This window comes from Eucalyptus grandis, chromosome 5 (assembly GCF_016545825.1).
Source record: "Eucalyptus grandis isolate ANBG69807.140 chromosome 5, ASM1654582v1, whole genome shotgun sequence".
NCBI classification, from domain to species: domain Eukaryota; kingdom Viridiplantae; phylum Streptophyta; class Magnoliopsida; order Myrtales; family Myrtaceae; genus Eucalyptus; species Eucalyptus grandis.
Genome location: NC_052616.1, coordinates 41,822,904 through 41,840,333, shown reverse-complemented (window position 1 = coordinate 41,840,333; position 17,430 = coordinate 41,822,904). Strand labels below are relative to the sequence as shown.

General features: G+C 38.7%; 2 protein-coding genes across 3 annotated transcripts; both read right to left on the bottom strand.

Annotated features, from left to right (window-relative positions):
• Positions 1-4,277: 4,277 nt before the first annotated feature.
• On the bottom strand, positions 4,278-7,808 carry LOC104442988 (ubiquitin carboxyl-terminal hydrolase 13-like). 2 transcript variants are annotated; one of them, XM_039312245.1, is made up of 6 exons: positions 7,590-7,802; positions 6,986-7,115; positions 6,679-6,851; positions 6,261-6,564; positions 5,683-5,825; positions 4,278-4,764 (listed from the first exon to the last, which is right to left on the bottom strand). In XM_039312245.1, exons 1-6 carry the CDS (start codon positions 7,627-7,629, stop codon positions 4,598-4,600), a joined length of 957 nt encoding a protein of 318 aa, XP_039168179.1. In that variant the 5' UTR covers positions 7,630-7,802; the 3' UTR covers positions 4,278-4,597. The 2 variants fall into 2 exon arrangements, with proteins under 2 accessions (XP_039168179.1, XP_039168180.1); XM_039312246.1 differs by lacking the exon at positions 4,278-4,764 and adding an exon at positions 4,865-5,455 and having other exon boundaries at positions 7,590-7,808.
• A 6,591-nt stretch (positions 7,809-14,399) lies between these two features.
• Positions 14,400-16,591, bottom strand: LOC120293196. Its single transcript, XM_039312151.1, has 5 exons — positions 16,471-16,591; positions 16,169-16,338; positions 15,773-16,055; positions 15,470-15,621; positions 14,400-14,860 (listed from the first exon to the last, which is right to left on the bottom strand). The coding sequence occupies exons 2-5, from the start codon at positions 16,284-16,286 to the stop codon at positions 14,691-14,693; spliced, it is 723 nt and encodes a 240-aa protein (XP_039168085.1). The 5' UTR covers positions 16,287-16,338; positions 16,471-16,591; the 3' UTR covers positions 14,400-14,690.
• Between the last annotated feature and the right edge of the window lie 839 nt (positions 16,592-17,430).

The following is a 17,430-nucleotide window of genomic DNA, read 5'->3' as shown; positions in this document are numbered from 1 at the left end:
CAAAAGCAATTTGCATGCAATTAATGAAATTTGAACAAATCATCTTCGGTTCTTAAGTTAGAAATCTTCTAACCTCCTAACCAACCGCGTAAACCTTTGAGGGTTAAAATAAATAAACAAGTATGTTGGCTTTAGTCGTTTCATGTTTCTACTTCTAGAGTCAAGGACATGCATATCATCTACACAATTGAGGTAATGCTAAGGTGTGGAATGATTCAAATTTTCAATCATTTTTCAGAAGTGATTTGCCAACTTTTATCGTTTGATTCAGGTTGGCATTTGAGTTTTCTCTTTCTTTTTTGTGTGTGTGGGTTAGCTTGGAGGAAAACAGTACTCATTTGGCGTAATAATTTGAGGGGACACCTAACCGCGTACCAAACAAAGTTAGTGGGACATTGACCGGGACGTGGCACTCGTTGACTCGTTGACCAAGGGTTCACGTGATCCTTGAGTCCATGGCGGACCAACCGAATGTGACGTCATATAGCGAGCTCACCCAGAAAGTGGCGCTCGTTGACCGTTTGACCGAGCGATCCAGCATTTATGTGCTCTTGACCGAATAATGACGGCTCGATCAGAGAAATGAACGGTAGGCCTTGCCTTTCATATCTCATCCACGTTATTCGTGAAATACTCTAATTGCTGCTACAAATTCACATTGCTCTCAGCAATTCTCGATCAAATGAAAACTTTATAATTGCGTTGAAATGTTTCTATAACAACACAAATAATAACAACACAAATAAGCATATGAATATAGTGATATTGTGTGAATTCACAACCTATATATAAAAATAATAAATTAAAATAAAGCCTCTATCTCGCAAGAATTTTCATGATTGTGCTGCTTTTTCTTGAAACTTGCATCTATGGTAATTTTACTTTTATTTAGAAAGAAACAACTAAAACCTCCCCCTCATGCAGATAATTAACATGTAAATTCACATACATGTGACATGATTTTCATTTTCAACATTTTGAAAAATAGAGTTTGCCTTTTCTTTAAGTAAATTCAATGCACATATGTATCTCCTAATTCACCCGCTGCAGGATTTCTTCTTTTCACATTTATGGCTATATAATATTGCTTGTTAATCTTAACTAGGAATATGATGGAATCTCAATAACTTTTACTTTTTGGATGAGGTTATTTTCGTTTTGAATGAATCTGAGCTCAATTAGGCGTTACCTGATGTGCCTAACGTTCTTGTGCAAATAAAATTTTTGGTAAACAATGCACAATCACTTAAACACTCATATGTTTGAAATGAAAGAGAATTGATTTTGGACGTGAGTTATGATTCGAATGAGCAACTTAACGACTACTGAATCTAAACACTTATTAAAAATGGCCCGACAGAATTGGATCTTTCTAGAAAATTAAAAATTTAGCATTTAATCCTTCTTTGCTATTAGGAAAATAGCATATAATATTACTAAAAATTGATGATAGGTACATATTTAAAAAGTAATCTGGAATTTTGAAGAGTAGACACCTCACTTGGAGACTAATTTTATAATAATGTTAAATTTATATGCACACCTGCTTGCACGCGTATGCATATACATTTAGTGTTAATTGTTCCCCACAAAGGTGGATCTTTCTTGAGAAGCTTTCACAATGGGCAAAATATTTAGAGGATTTCTTTCAAATGATGGACAATGCCAACAAATTGCTATATTAGCTTATGAAACATATTCTCAATTGGAGTCTTTATAATAAATAAAATTTGAAAAAGTTTAAAAGCAAAATACATGAATTACTAAGACCAACAAATAAGTGAAGTACCAGGTTCACACATAGCTATACCTACTTTTGTTTAGTATTTGAACAAGTTGAAAAAGACCCTCTCAACCATTAAAGTGCAGTAACTCCTGGCAGCTCGTATCGTCCACTCTCAAATTGGATTTCGATGTTGTTTTCAACATTGGAATCAGCATGATGTTTTCTATGTTTCATGAACTCTTCATAATTTTATTAAATATTTTATTTTTTTATCTGAATCTAAGAAATTACAAGTTTTATTGTGAAATTTGTTAGCCATGGAGTTGCACTTTTTGAGCGATGACAAATTTGCCGATGTGTAATTGCAACTTCTAGGGAGCCAATAACAGAATAGTGCAGCGGCACTTTGGAATAATAGTGTTAACATGCCAAATGGCATGCTAACACTGCTGTAGGCATTTCACCTGCCTCGATTCACCCCAGGCTCAGGTGGGCTTATTTAGGCCCAACCTACCCGATGGTAGCCGGAGTTGCCCTCGACACAACGTTTACCTTCATTGCCATCGAGCCCCCTAATCCCCTCTCAATCTTTTTCTTCCCGAGAAGAAGGGAATACAGAGGACAGCGCGAGGTCTCCCACCTTAGGATGGTTCTCCACCTATTTCCTCCTTAAGTCTTTTAAGGACTTGCCCAAGTCCAAATACTTTGGAATAATATGAAAAATGTGAGTTTAAAAAGAGGTTCTGGCTTTAATGTTATAGAGGGATCTTCTGTAATTCATGATCACTCTCGCTCACTGTCTTACTTATTCTTTAAGATGCTAATGGGCCAGCGAGGCGTTTAGTGCCTTCATGTTTATGATCTTCTTTAGACAACCATTTTCTTAAAAGTTTAACTTCGAATTGCTTGAATTCATGTGGAAGAAGGAAAAGGTGAATGCTTCCAAAAGAAAAAAAAGCCAAAAATCCTAACTAAGTGGAAATAAGATACGAGTCATGTGACATTATTTCGATAAACACTAACTGTACGCAAGTAATAAATTTCATTCTCGACTCAAGATTTTCCATTGAACTTCTTTTTGCAAATACGGTGACTTTGGTGTACTTTATATTAATCCTAATTCAGGTATTTTATGATGATGTTCTTATTATCGAAGTGGGAATCCTCATGGTGTCGGTTGCCAAAGTCATAGGAGTTTGATAGCATTAACTTCATATCATTCCCTTTAATGGTGTCACGAGTTCCTTGAGAACAATGTCCATCAACCAATTTGTCAGTGGACCTTTTCCCCCTAGTATGGTTTCTCACTCAATTTGATGGAGTGCAATTCAACCAATTGATGCATTCGTTGTTGAATTGTACTAGAGCCAATAAAGAATCGTCCAAGTTAAATTCTCCAAATTCATACAAGTGGGTATTTTCATTTTCCGAACTACACCCGATTCAAGAATCGGATGGGGAAGCCCGGTTGTTTAACAGAAGGACCACTCCGATTCGGAAGAAGAGAAGGATGGATAATCCGGAAGAGGAGCAAAAATGTAAGTCTGGACCAGATAACGGCCATATTTCCAAGCATTTAGCAACGAAACATGGGCAACTAGTCAATAGATGCATGTTCTGGGAAGACAACCGCATCTCTGAAAATTGGAGAAAACTATCAAAATAAGTATGATGGCACTAAATCAACTGGGTAATCAAATTGAAGATAGACTCTTGATTGGTTTAGGAAATTTGCCACTGTCAAGAGCCGTTCTAACACTGGTAAGTGACAGTAGCTGCTCCGATGCTAATGATGGTGAAACCAATCGCTACTTCATGGAGTTGAGTGGGAAACGACCATTTAAGGTTCGATGAATTTATATATTCAATTCAAGAGAAGTGGTAAGAATGGGTGAAAACGACCAAGTTAGTCTATAATTTTTGAGTTTTCCACTTTTCTTTATTTTTATTGATAGTAGCCGTGTTGCTAATCATATCTTTGCATAGTGCTACTAAGTTGTAATAGTAAATAGTCAAGTGTACAAGTGTAAGGATAATGATTGTGTCATGATAGTGTGATTCATCGGTTGATAGGAGTAACATTGATGATTTTAATTTGCTTTAATGTTTACTAGTGGATTTCAATCTTGTTGCAACTATTAGTCTGGAGAATGGACAATTGCTTTGGAATAAAACCGAACTACTATAAATTTTTAGTATGTTATCTTCTATCTATTTATTATTAATATCACTTGTTGATTATTAGTAACTGTTCATCAGCACCACTTCTGATAACTTAAACTGTTTCTGCTGATGCTGAAATTTAACTTGTTATATTCCGTAAAAATTCTTCGTAGTTCTCATTGATTTGTTTTACACCTAACGCCACAACACTGCGCTACTTGTGAACGGTCAGTGGCAATAAGGAACGACCTATACCACCCTTTCCTGGGGATCCTCACCGTTGGAACCCTGCCACCCTTCCAAAGGATACTCACAGAGAGAGCTACGAGTAGACATCTTGGATAGCACGCATGCAAACATCCTGGCTCTACTACAACACAAGGAAAGATCGCGACAAACTATAAAATGGCTCACAAGGATTTTATTATAAGCATAGCTACGATTACACACAGTTCGGAAACACCGAATATACTAAGCAAGCCCCAAAGAAATTACGATTCCACAAGGTTGTGGACATACTAGGTATCTTCCATACTCAAATCTGGAGCTTAGGGTGCATCAAACGCTCCATCTAGTAATCAGATAAGCAACCAAATCAGGAAGACGACATTCACATGGTTTCGGGGAACCAATGTCAATGCCAATTTGGTCCACACACTTGCTCTCGAGGAGTAAATTCTGACCCAATAAGGATTGACGTTAAAGTCATCAAAGCGACTTATAACTCTGCACAGGATTTGATATGACGAGGATTTCGACTTCAAATTTCAGTTCTTTATTGTTAACGAACCCTCCATTCCGTTCCTTGAAATTTTTCCACGGCATAAACTTTGAGCAACTGCAGTAGTCATTTTCGGCAGAGAGCCAACCCCAGACTGCAGTGCCCCAAAAGAAATACTTATTAGTTCCTTTTTTTTTTTTTTTAAGTTAACATTACGAAAAAATTTAAACTAGCATACAAGTGACAAATTTAACCTGAAACTTATTTTTGGATCACTAAAAATCCCAAATTAATACATATGTGACAAATTTATCTCAAATTTATATGAATTTTCGTGTGGATTCATCATGTGTCATTCAACTCAATAATTTCATGGTAAAACTTAATAGATGCTAACAAGTTAAATTTGTCCCTAGTGTACTAGTTTAGAGGTTTTGGTAATAAAAAAAATTAATTTGAAGAAAATTTGTCATAGGTATATTAGTTTGAAGTTTTTTGTGGTATTAATTTTTTTTTTTTAAATTGTAGACGAAGCCATGTCTAATTAGCATACTCATACTCAAGGTGGACCGATAAAGAGACATAGCATTGTTCATTCATTAGGAGATATTCACGTGCTTATCTAGATTATTGTTGTGATACTCAAAGGTTGGGAAGTCATATGGATTGGGCTTTGAGCCCTTTCCAAAAAGCCACTCGGAAATTTTCCTTTAAATAATAATGATATTCATTTATAAAAAAACTTGGAAAAATTCTGCACGGTTTTCTTTTTTATTTTTGCAGGATTTATATATGCTAATACTTACATATATATGCGTCAGCCCGTTTGTTTTGGATTAAGCAAACTGAAAAAAATAAAGAATATCGTTCAAATACTAAAAAGCCGTGCAAAAGTTATGTGCAAAATTACCAGCCAACATTTGCATGTTGTGAAGTTGGATTAACAATAAGTAAAAGTGTGTGCATCATAAAAAATTGATTTCGTTAAAAAAAAATAAACAAACAAACAAACAAAGAAGTAAAACTCATCTAGACACACAGCCGTTACAGAGAAAAAGAAAATAAAAAATACCTGTTTTTTCCTTATCGTTTTTACGGTCTTTTTTGTTCACCACCCGCAATTTGGCTTCTACATACATTTTGATCCTGTGAAGGTGGTCCTGCGATTGTAAGTAAACGGACAGATACTCATCCTTCTGCTTCACCTTTAACTTCCTACACACGATAATCACAGTTAAACAAAGATGAATTTTAACTAATTCTAAAATTTGTCACAAGAGTATAATCAAGTCCTAAAATTTTTAAAAATGTGCAATGAAGTCTTAAAACTTATAATAAACGTGCAAATGAGTCCTAAAACTTTTAAAAGTGCATTTAAGTCCTAAAACTTATTAAATCGGTACAATCAAGTTCTAAAATTTACTAGCATTTTCCGTTTATCAAGTTCAACGAAGTTGATAAAAGAACTCGATTGCATCAACTTGGCAGGATTAAGGACTTGATCACACTTTTTGAAAATTTTAAGACTTGATTGTATTTTTGTGACAAGTTTTAGGACTTCTCGTGCACTTATTCTCTAAATTTAAAAAGAGGCAAGGGGCGAGTAGCCAATTCCATTTCCTCGCCAACTTTTTCGTTCTGAGAATGTACCAACGCCAAAACCGTTCCCCATTCTTCTTTCCGAGATCAAAGCTGTTGGAAGACTGAATTTCCTTGCTCGATGGGGAGAACTGTCCGATCTTGCAAGTGGTTATGATGCGACGCGGGTCTTTGACGATGGTGACGGTCTCCGTTGTCCTCGTAATATTGCTGACCATAACCTCAGCCCCAAATTTGCATTTTTTGTCCTTGCAGTATCCATTATTAGGATTGTTGAAAGCTTTCAAGGAAAGGAACTTAGAAAACCCCCATTGGGTCTTTGTTTTAGTGAATGCCCTCAGTTCCTTCCCTTTCTCTGCACACACATTTCCACAAGTTGATATAAACTTGGTTGTCAATTCTAAACTATGATGACATTACCGGGACTGTGATTTCATTGTCATTGATCATGAATTACACGATGATCGACCTTTGAAGATGACGTAGGTCGAACTGTTGTAGTCGTATGCGAAAAACTTGTAGTCCACCACGATCCTCTCACCGTCTCTAAGCTTATTTGGCTTCTCCATTGACAGATATAAGGAGATATATTCCGGCTTCCCCCTACGGTCCGGGTCTGCCTGGGGGTGAAGACATAGGCTCCTAAAAAGGATGGATTAGACGTTTAATTTAGCTATGAATCGATTGACCGTTGTATCTCTTAATTGAGTTCATTGGGGCTCCAAATGATACAAGCGTCGAGTTATATGAAGCAAAAGGGAAATTCGAGAACTTACCATTTGTAGCCCCCAGCTTCAAAAACACCGGATTCATATGTCTTAAATTTTAATAATTCGAGAACTGGATTTATCTCCACTTCATAATGAACTGGTGGATGAGGTCTCCTGGACAATTCGACAACACGTTCTGCCCAAAAAAACAAAAAACATCCAAGCACAACTGATTGTATTCTAGGAGATAGAAGGTTATTCAATGGCTCAGTCCAATGGGCATAAATTGGCCCTTCCACTTTAGGTCTTTTAGACAAAATTTAAAGGTGAAGTATTGAATCCCGAAAGACTTGAGAATTGAAATCCTCTTTCTTGAGAAATACGTATCTCTCACATGAAAATAGTGGAAATCAGTATCCTATTTCTTGAGATATCTGATTGAAGCAAACGAGACTAAGTTCATGGCAAGATAAGATCTAACTTAACAATCATGGACGGTCATGGATGTAGAAATGTCTTACCTGAATCTTCTAAAATGGCATTACAGCCAAACAAAGTTTTGTTGAAAAGTTTAAAAGCAAAAGCATGACTTATCAAGAATAACAACAAAGACTTAAGGTTAAGAAAAAAATGAAAGTAGAGCGCAAACACAAAAAATGAAGAGAAGTACCAGGTTCAGGGTCCCTGAGAGCCACGACGCTTGCCTGCATGTCTCTTAGCTTGCTCTTAGCTCTTCGTTGCTTCCTAATTTGCTTCTCTCTCTCTCTCTCTCTCTCTTTCTCTCTCTCAAACTGGTTGGAGACTTTGCTTGCCAATCCCAGCCATGATGGAGTTTATATAGAGTCCGTCAGGACAATAACAGAGTAGTTTCCCGAACCTTTTAAGAAGTATTCCCGACTTTTCTCTGAATAAGAGTTGAAAGAAGAGTTTCCCGTGCTTTGAACGTCCTCTTGTGGCCTCTTTCCTAGCAACCAACCCCATAACATGAAATGAAAAAAAAAAAAAAACCCCATAACATGAAAAATTATTCTGTTCACACCTGAAGGAAGCCAAAAAGACGCCAGGGCGGCCGGTGTAATGAGCCAATTGTCATTATTTCGCCCTCCCACTTCTGGACGCGTGAAAAAGTTGTCTTGAAAAAGAAAAAGACTTAAACAGGAAGAGTCAATGACCGGGAGTGGCGCTCGTTGACTCATTGACCAAGATCCCCAAAATTCATAGAGACCAAGCGTTTATTGGGATCTTGAGCCTATGGCGGCTCACCACTAAGGGGGTGCTCATGGACTCCTTTGATGTCATTGGTCTCAAGCCCACCAAATTTTAAGAGAAGGATCATTTTATGTAAGTGCACTTTAAAGTTTGCATCCTAAATCGCCACAATCTTAAGACAAAATCAGTATGACACTATGAATATAGTATATGAGAAAGGTAGTCTATTTCCAAACTAAAAATTACAAACTTGAAGTATTCTAAAAAGAAAAAAAAATTGCTATCGATTTTAGAATGCGTTTAGCTTGTGCAAGCTGCCTTCACCAAAAATGGCTTGCACACGATTGATGAAACTTGAACAAGTCACCTTCGGTTCTTGAGTTAGAAATCTTCTGACATCCTAATCAACCGCATCAATTTTCGAGGTTAGAATAAATAAACAAGTATGTTTGCTTTAGCTATTTTATGTTTCTAAAGTGATTTCGAGGAGATGCATATCATCTACACAATTGAGGTAATGCTTATTTTTCCTGGCAAAGTGTGGAATATTCAAATTTTCAATCATTTTTCAGAAGTGATTTGCCAACTTTTACCATTTGATTCAGGTTGGCATTTGAGTTTTCTCTTTCTTTTGTGTAAGTGAGTAGCTCGGAGGAAAACAGTATTCATTTGGCATAATAATTTGAGGGGACACGTAACCGCGTACCAAAGAAAGAATGGACAATTTTTTATAATTTACTTTAAAATTTTTGAATTTTGAATTATCTTTTCTCTTCTTTCCATTTTTTCTTTTTGGCTAACGAGGGCTAGCAAGCCCTCACCGACTGCTGGCAAGGTTGTGGCCCTCACCCATAGCCTCACCAAACCTAGGAAAGGCTACGATGGCTCAGTGGTCCTTGCCCTAGGCCTTTGCAGCGCCACCACATGGGAAGAGGCCAAAGAAATGGTACTACGCCCTTGGCAGTGCGTAGGAAACTTATCTGTTGGCAATTTTTTTAGTAGAAGAGAAGTTTCATTTGATTTGGTTTCATTTATTTCATTCAATTGTTATTGACTCCGAAGACTTGAGAAGATGGCATGAGAAGAGGTCGAAGAAATGACATAGCGTTTTTGGCAGTGCAAAGGAAACTTCTCTTCTAGCATCTTTACTTGAAGAGAAGTCAGTGCAACTTTCACAAAGTTGGGGAAACTTATCTTTTAGCATTTTTTTTTTTTGAGCAATATCTTTTAGCATTCTTAATTAGAAGAAAAGTTGGCGGAACTTATCTGTTAAAAGCCCAATGCAGATATTTCTAAGACCTTTCACACCGTAAGTCCATGAAAATCAAAAGGCAAATGAGGGAAAAATATGATGTTATCGACCAATAAATGCGATGCCTTGCCAATGAGCACTGCTTCTTTTGATAGTCGGTGACGACACATCACGTTTTGTCAATGTGAAAGTTTGATTTCTTGCATTGATTTTCAATTATAGAAGTTCATTTGTTGGGAGGGTCTTTTTTTATATTTGTTCAAAGATTTCCAAGACAAGAGTAGGTAAAGCTATGATTAATTCGACCAAAAAAAAAAAGCTATGATTAATTAAACAGATGATTCCATCCCTTTCCATTCAGTCTACCACCAAATTGAGAGAGAGAGAGAGAGAGAGAGGAGCAAAATTAGGAGGCGACGAAGAGCTAAGAGCTAGCTAAGAGACATGCCTGGTAGAGAGAGAGAGAGAGAGAGAGAGAGAGAGAGAGAGGAGCAAAATTAGGAGGCGACGAAGAGCTAAGGCTAGCTAAGAGACATGCCTGGTACTTTACTTTATTTCCTGTCTTTGCCCTCAACTTTCATTTCTTTACCTTAGTCTGTGCTGCTATCCTTAAAAATTGGTCTTTTGCTTTTAAACTTTTTGAAATTATATTTGGCTGTAGTACTAGAACAGGACACGGTTCGGATAAGACCTTTCTATATCTACTACCGTTCTTGAGTGTTAAGTAATCGCTTACTTTACCATGCTCCTGTTCTCGCATGGTTCCATATAGCTTACTTTACCATGCTCCTGTTCAAGGAAGTAGGAATCGAGCGGACTGCCAACGTATTCCACACAGGGTCTGGACCGATGGAGATGGTGTAGATCATCGGTGACTCAGTTTTCTGATCTAATTTTTTTGTCTCTAGAATCATTCGAATCTGCATGAACTGTCATCATTCTCCTAATGACACGGGTCGATGATTGGAACAATTTTTAGTCATCGTCTACGGAGAGAAATACGAAACAGATAAATCCCTTGACTACATGTGCCATGAACTTAACAATTTTCGTAAAATGAAAAAAAAATAAAAAATCCAAGCGCTTGGACTTCATGTAAATCGAACTCAAGTGACCCCGGTGATGTTACTCGTTCTTAATGCGCCAAATGAAGAATAATCAGAAGTCTTCCCTCATTAGGTAGTTTATTCATTGGGGCCTTTCCCAAACTTTTAAACCCTGTTATTCATGTGATTAGTTTTCTTTAAAATGGCGAGTTCATCATATAAGACTGGATAATATTTTCTCACGTACGATGAATACCCTAACCAACTTTAGATACAATTGCTTTCGGGTTCAAGAGTATACCTAACTTTAGGTTGTCGAGAGTCATATTTAAATACAAGTCCAAGTCATTAATTATAGTAAGAAAAGACCCATATTGTTGAAAAGGAAATATTTAAAAAAGAAGGTAAAATATAATAAATTTTATCACGTAAAATCTCAAACCGATACATCTGTAATAAATTTATTCCGGATTAATTTTTTGATCGCAAAAAAATCCTAAACTAGTATAATGTAATAAATTTGCCCTCCATTAGTTTTCGTTAAATTTTATCATCAAATTATTTAATTAGATGACACGTGATAGTTGACAAGTATACCGGTTTGAAATTTTATCCACTATTTATCACGGGTATACTAAAGAGAGAGAAACCATGATCATGAGTTACAGTGCATGTGTATCTTCTTCTTTCTCCAGTGGTGTTCTGCAACTTTTGCTGGGATCCGTGGAATTCTCTATTTGATGATACGGCTTTTTCCTGCGGAGTGATCGGTTTGCCTTCTACAGGATCAAGAAAGAGCTATGAATTTGTGTCGCTGCGTTGCAAAGGTAAGACTCTGGAGAAGCTTGCAATTCAAATCCACAGTAACGGAGCTGTGGGAATAACCTCTTAGAGTGCGACAGAGGGAAAAGTATCAAAAAAGTTCTAGACCTATTGGGTACTAATTTAGTTCTAAACTTTTCAATTGGACCAATTCAATCCTAAATTTTTTAATATTTGTGCCAATTTAGTCCATCCAGTCAATTTTGGCTGGTCAGCGCTGACGTGGAAGTTGACCGATGGCCGGACGCTAACGTGGCAATTCTTATGATTTTTTTATGATTTTTTCGAATTTTTTTATTAAATTTTTTTTATTATTAAATTTTTTTTTTCCTCCTTCTTCTGGCGGTGGCCGGCGAGCCTCCGGTGAGGCTTGCCGGCCACCGGGCGAGGGCCGCGAAGCCCTCGCCTACCGCCGCCGAGGGTCGCGGCCCTCACTCGACCTCTCCCGGGGCTGCGGCGAGGCGGCTTCGCTGGATCCGGGCGAGGCCATGGCGGCCATCGCCGGGGTGGAGGCGAGGGCCGTGAAGCCCTCACCAACCGTCGGCGAGGGTCACGACCCTCGCTCGGCCTCGCCCAGGGCCGCGGGCGAGGCGGCTTAGCCCATATCTAGGCGAGGCTAGCCTTGCCCTGGCCTTGCCGCTGAGTACCCGGCGCCTCCTCCGCTGTCGACCCTGGAGCTTCTCGACCTCGTCACCGCCGCCCTCACCTCCACGAAATCCTAATTCGAGGCCCTGGTTTCCCACCTCCCGCGCCTCACACTGCCGCTCCTTCGGCCGATCTTTGCCTCCGAAACCCTAGCTGCCGCCCCAACAACCGAGGGCTTTGCAGCCCTCGCCTCCTCCCCCCGGTGATGGCCGCCATGGCCTCGCCCGGATTCGGGCGAAGCCGCCTCGCCGACGGCCCTGGGAGAGGCCGGGTGAGGTCCGCGACCCTCGCCGACGGCAGGCGAGGGCTTCGCGGCCTCGCCCAGTGGTCGGCGAGCCTCACCGTCGTGAGGAAGAAAGCAAAAAAGAAAAGGAAAAAGAAAAGAAAAAAGAAAAAATTAATAAAAAATTATAAAAAAGTTCGAAAAAATCATAAAAACTGCCGTCTCCACTTTAGAAAGCGTGTTCTTTTGGCTTGCTCTCAGCTCTTCGTTGCTTCCTTTTTTTTTCTCCTCTCTCTCTCTCGTGCACGCTCAAATTGATTGTAAACTTTGCTCAAACAAGCAAAATGCATCAACTTACTTGAAAAAACAAGAAAACTCTCACAGTAAATCAACTCTTCCCCCAACCATAGGATTCCACTAGGGATGAGCATGGTTTCAGGGTAGAACCCAAAACCGAAAAACCAGATCAATAAGAGCCTATCTCGTTTCATATCCCAAAGTATGGAAGGTAGGTTCTAGAATCTAAAAATTGGGAACCTATGTTGACATATGGGTTCCAGGTTCTACATAGGTGGAAACTGGAACCTGAAATAAGATATTTTGTTTTTCTTGGTCTATGTCTTCGCATAACCCTATAGTATTCCATAGCATCTGATGATAAATATATAATATGGAACTGCTAATCTAAGCTTACATTTTAAAACTAAGACTTATACTTTGTTAATGTTTCATATTCTTCACATGTCTAAATATAGATTGTGGTCAGTGAATTGTAATAACAAGTGGTAGTAATTAAAAGTGATGATTTACTACAATCATTTAATTAAAAATATATGCAAAAGCTAGGTAGACCTTGAAATCTGTGCTAGAGTAGTTTTTAGGTTCTAAAGCATACATAATAAGTTCCAAGTTCCAAAAATGAAGAGGATATTCCAATAGGTAAGTTCTAAGCAGAATTTTTATGAAACCTGGAAGCACTCACCCCTAAATTCCATGAGTAATGCCCATGAGAATCTTGAATAAGAAAGCATAAAAAGATTCACTTTCTTAGAAGACAGACAAGAGAGAGCTCGGATTTGTCATTGGACCAATTTATTCGGAAGGGAGTAGGGCATCGACGAGCATGAGGAAGCTGGGAACGCCGTCAAATGGTATGAGGTCTAGAAACGTGCCAGTGGAGGGCAAAGGAAGATTGTCGGCGAAGGGCCAAGGGAGGAGCTGGGCACTGTGGGTGGTGAGATATGGCCATTCGAGAACTGGGCTCTAGAGGATGGATTACCTCTGGAGGATTTGTCTTATCACTCGACCGAGGCCACAACTTTGATACTTTTGGATGACACTCCAGTTTTCGTAATTACGGATGATCTATCGCATTTCGTCGTATATTCATGGACATTTACTACGTAAGCCTGGTATAATATGTGCTCGCTCAGAGAAATCATTATCTCTACTTCTAAGACTGAATCTTTCGCTTCAGTTAAGACGTGGAAGGCTAGGAGCGAATTCTCTGATCGAAGGAATGAGCGAATAAATTCATGTTATGGGTAATTTCAGTGCTAATTCACGCCTCATAAGGCGATGCGACCACATCGACGAAGAGTTAGATAGCCCCAAGGTACGATTCCCACCTCATGGGCGACGTTGTTGCCTTGGTGATGAGTTAGACACTCTCGAGGTGCACTCCCGCCCCATAGGCAATTCCACCAATATTAGAGATGAGTTAACTACCCGAAGAGAATGCATGGTGCTGGCTGGAGCTCGCGTTACTTAATTTTGAGGTGATTCCCTATGGCATGGACACCAAGTTTGAGCTCTCCGCAACCATATGACTCGTCGGAGTCCAGAACTCCCGGCGAGTCCATAGCACCTCTGCTCTAAGTGAGCCATCTAAGGCTGTAACCCTTCCGCAAGCCACCAAAGGCCATAGCACCTTCGTTCTACACAAGCTGTGTGAGGCTACCGTGCATTTTGACTAAATGCTAGCCATCTAAGTCTACTGCGCCCTTGTTTCGTGCTTCCCATCTAAAGCCACAATGCTTCTGCTCTACACGAGCCATCTTTTGCACCTAACGCCACAACACCTTTCTCCTCGCGAACGGTCAATGGCAATAAGGAAGGACCTCTACCACCCTTCCTCGGGTATCCTCACCGTCAGAACCCTACTACTCTTCAAAAGGATACTCACAGCGAGAGCTATGGACGGACATGTTAACTGGCACGCATGCAAACATCACGGTCCTCTACGGCACAAGAAAAGATCGGGCCAAACTCTAAAATGGCTCACAAGGATTTTATTACAAGCATAATTACGATTACACATAGTCCGGGAAACACAGAATATACTGAGCAAGCTCCAAAGACATTACTATTCCACAAGATTGCGGACATACTAGGCATCTTCCACATACAAATCTGAAATTTGGGTACATTAAACAGTCCATCTATTGATCAGATAAGAAATTAAATCAGGAAGACAACATTCACGTGGTTTTGGGGAACCAATGTCAACGCCAATTTGGTTCGCACACATCATTCTCGGGGAGTTAATTCTGACCCAGTAGATATTGACGTAAGTCATCCAACCGGTTCGTCAGTCCTCTTGGCATCAGATATGGTGAGGATTTTGACTGCAAACGCCAGTTCATTCCTGTGAATGAACCCTCCATTCGGTTGCAGGAGATTGCCCCACGGCATAAACGATGGTTTACCGCAGGTGTAATTACCGGCATATAGCCGACCACTAACTGCAACGCCCCCCAAAAAATACTTATTAGTTTTAAAAGAAGAATAATGTAGATGAAGCCGCGTCCAATCGGCATAATCGTACACAAATGGGACCGATGAAGAGAGATAACATTGGTCTTTCAATAGAAAATACTCACGTGCTTATCTGAATTGTTGCTAGGATACTAAAAAATTCGGTAGTCATATGGTTGAGCTTTGTGCCCTTCCCAAAAAGCCGCTTGGAATTTTTCCATAAAATGAAAATGATATTCATTTATTAAAAAAAAAATCTGGAGAAAATTCGACATATTTTTCTTTTAATTTTTTGCAGGATTTATATATGGTAATACTTATATGCATTTGCGTTGGCCTGCCTCTTTTGGATTAAGCAAAACTGGAAAAAAAAATTATATCATTCAAATTTAAAAAAAAATAATATATATATAAGTTATGTGCGAAACTACCGGCCAACATTTGCACATTGTAAAAATTTGGGATGTTTTGGATTAACGGGAAGAAAAAGTGTGTTCGGCGTAAAAATTTGATTATGTGAAAGATAGGAAAAAAAAAAGAGTGTAAAATTTAATCCAGACACGGCTGTTACAGAGAAAAAGAAAAGAGAAACATACCTGTGTGTTCCTTATTTCTTCTAGGGTCGGTGTTCAACACACGCAAGATGGCTTTTATAAAAAGGAGTTTCCCCGGAGAAATGCTTTGCGCTTCTAAGTGAACGGACAGCCACATCCCCCTCTCATTGCGTTGGGGACGCACCTTTAACTTCCTACACATCATAATTATAGTTAAACAAAGATGAGTTTTAGCTAATTCCGCTTAGAAACATAAACAACAAAAATACATTAATTTAGTAAAAGAGGCAAAAGAGGAGAAGCTAATTTCATTTCTTTGCCAACTCTTTTGTTCAGGGAATGTACCATTGCCTCCCTCCTAACTGAAAGGCTTCGGAATACTGAGGGCTGGAGTTCAATGCGGAGAACCGTCGGATCTTCGGAGTGATTTCGCTGGGAGATGGGTTTATGATGGTGAGTGTCTCCTTTCTCCTTTTAGATTTGCTAACCAAAAGCTCAGCCCCAATTTTACAAAAATCACGGTCACGGAATCCCTTTTGAGGATTGTTGAAACTGTCCAAGGAAAGGAACTTCGAAAGCCCCCATCGGGTCTGCACGCTACTGAATGCCCTCAATTCCTTCCCTTTCTCTGCACATCCAATTCCAGTGGTTGATATAACCTTGTTGTTAATTCTAAACTACGATGACGTTACAGGAAGTGTGGTTTAGTAATCATTGATTATGAATTTCGTGATAATCAACCTTTGAAGATGACGTATGTCCCATTAATGTTGTCGGAGATGAAAAACTTGTAGTCGACTAGGACCCTCCCGCTGGGTCCAAAGTTATATGGCTCATTTATTACCAAATGCAAGGACATATATACCTTCCCTTCAGGGGTCGTGTGTCCCCGAGGTTGAAGATGTAGCCTCCTGAAAAGGACAAACGAAACATTTAATTAGCTGTGACTTGATTAAGCGTTGTATCTCTCGATTGGGTTTATTGTGGTTCTAAAAGATAGAGCTTCAAGCTAGATAAAACAAAAGGGAAATTTGAGAACTCACCATTTGTGGCCCCCAACTTCAAAAGGACCAAAATTATGCTCCCGTAATTCTAATAATTGGGTGACTGAATTTATCTCCACTACATAATGAGCTGGTGGATGATGTCTAAAGGACAACTCGTCACGCTCTGCCAAAAAAGAGAACAAAAAAAAAAAAAAAAAAAAACTATGTGAGCACAATTGATTGTGTTCTAGGAGATAGAAGGTTGTTCAATGGCTCGCCCCATATGTGCATAAATTAGCCCTTCCACTTTAGGTCCCTTAGACAATCTTTAAAGGCTAAATATTGGATCCCGAAAAATTTGAGAATTGAATATTTCTTGAAAATACATACTCTATGTATGAAAATAGTGGAAATTAGTACCCTATTTCATGAGATATCTTATTTTGCATTGAATCGAACAAGACTAAGTTTATAGCAAGATAAGCTCTTCCTTAACGATCATAAACGATTGTGGATGTAGAAAGGTCTTACGTGAATCTTTTAATTGGCATTACAGCCAAACAAAATTTTGTTAAAAAGTTTAAGAGCAAAAGCATGACTTATCGAGAATAACAACAATGACTTAGGGTCCGTTCGTTTTGCGAAAAATATCACATTTTCGGAAAATATTTTCTAGGAAGTCATTTTCTTGGAAAATGACTATATTTTTCGGTGTTCGGCTGAAACTTGAACTTTGAGTGGAAAATATTTTCCACCGTTCGTTAGCTAATTTAATTATTTAGGAAAAATGATCAAAAAATTAAATTTTAATATTTTTAATTTACCAAAAAAATAGTTTTATTTTTTTTATATTTTTTAAAAAATGAATTTTTAATTATTTGTATTTTTAAAAAATCAAAATTTTTATTATTTTTATTTTTCCTTTAATTTTCTTTTTCTTTTTCCTTTTTCTTTTCCTTCCTCCTTCCTCCATCGCCGCATGCCCGACGATGGTCGGTTGCCCGGCGGCCGACCAAG

Excerpts from the sequence above, each read along its gene's own strand:
- LOC104442988 (XM_039312245.1), bottom strand. The coding sequence starts at position 7,629 with ATGCAGGCAAGCGTCGTGGCTCTCAGGGACCCTGAACCTG. Across the intron at positions 7,116-7,589 it reads TCTCAGGGACCCTGAACCTG|AACGTGTTGTCGAATTGTCC; the intron begins GTACTTCTCTTC and ends TTTTTTGGGCAG. Across the intron at positions 6,852-6,985 it reads GAAGCTGGGGGCTACAAATG|GAGCCTATGTCTTCACCCCC; the intron begins GTAAGTTCTCGA and ends CATCCTTTTTAG.
- LOC120293196 (XM_039312151.1), bottom strand. The coding sequence starts at position 16,286 with ATGTCCTTGCATTTGGTAATAAATGAGCCATATAACTTTGGACCCAGC. Across the intron at positions 15,622-15,772 it reads CAGTTAGGAGGGAGGCAATG|GAAGTTAAAGGTGCGTCCCC; the intron begins GTACATTCCCTG and ends TATGATGTGTAG. Across the intron at positions 14,861-15,469 it reads AAGAAATAAGGAACACACAG|TTAGTGGTCGGCTATATGCC; the intron begins GTATGTTTCTCT and ends GGGGCGTTGCAG.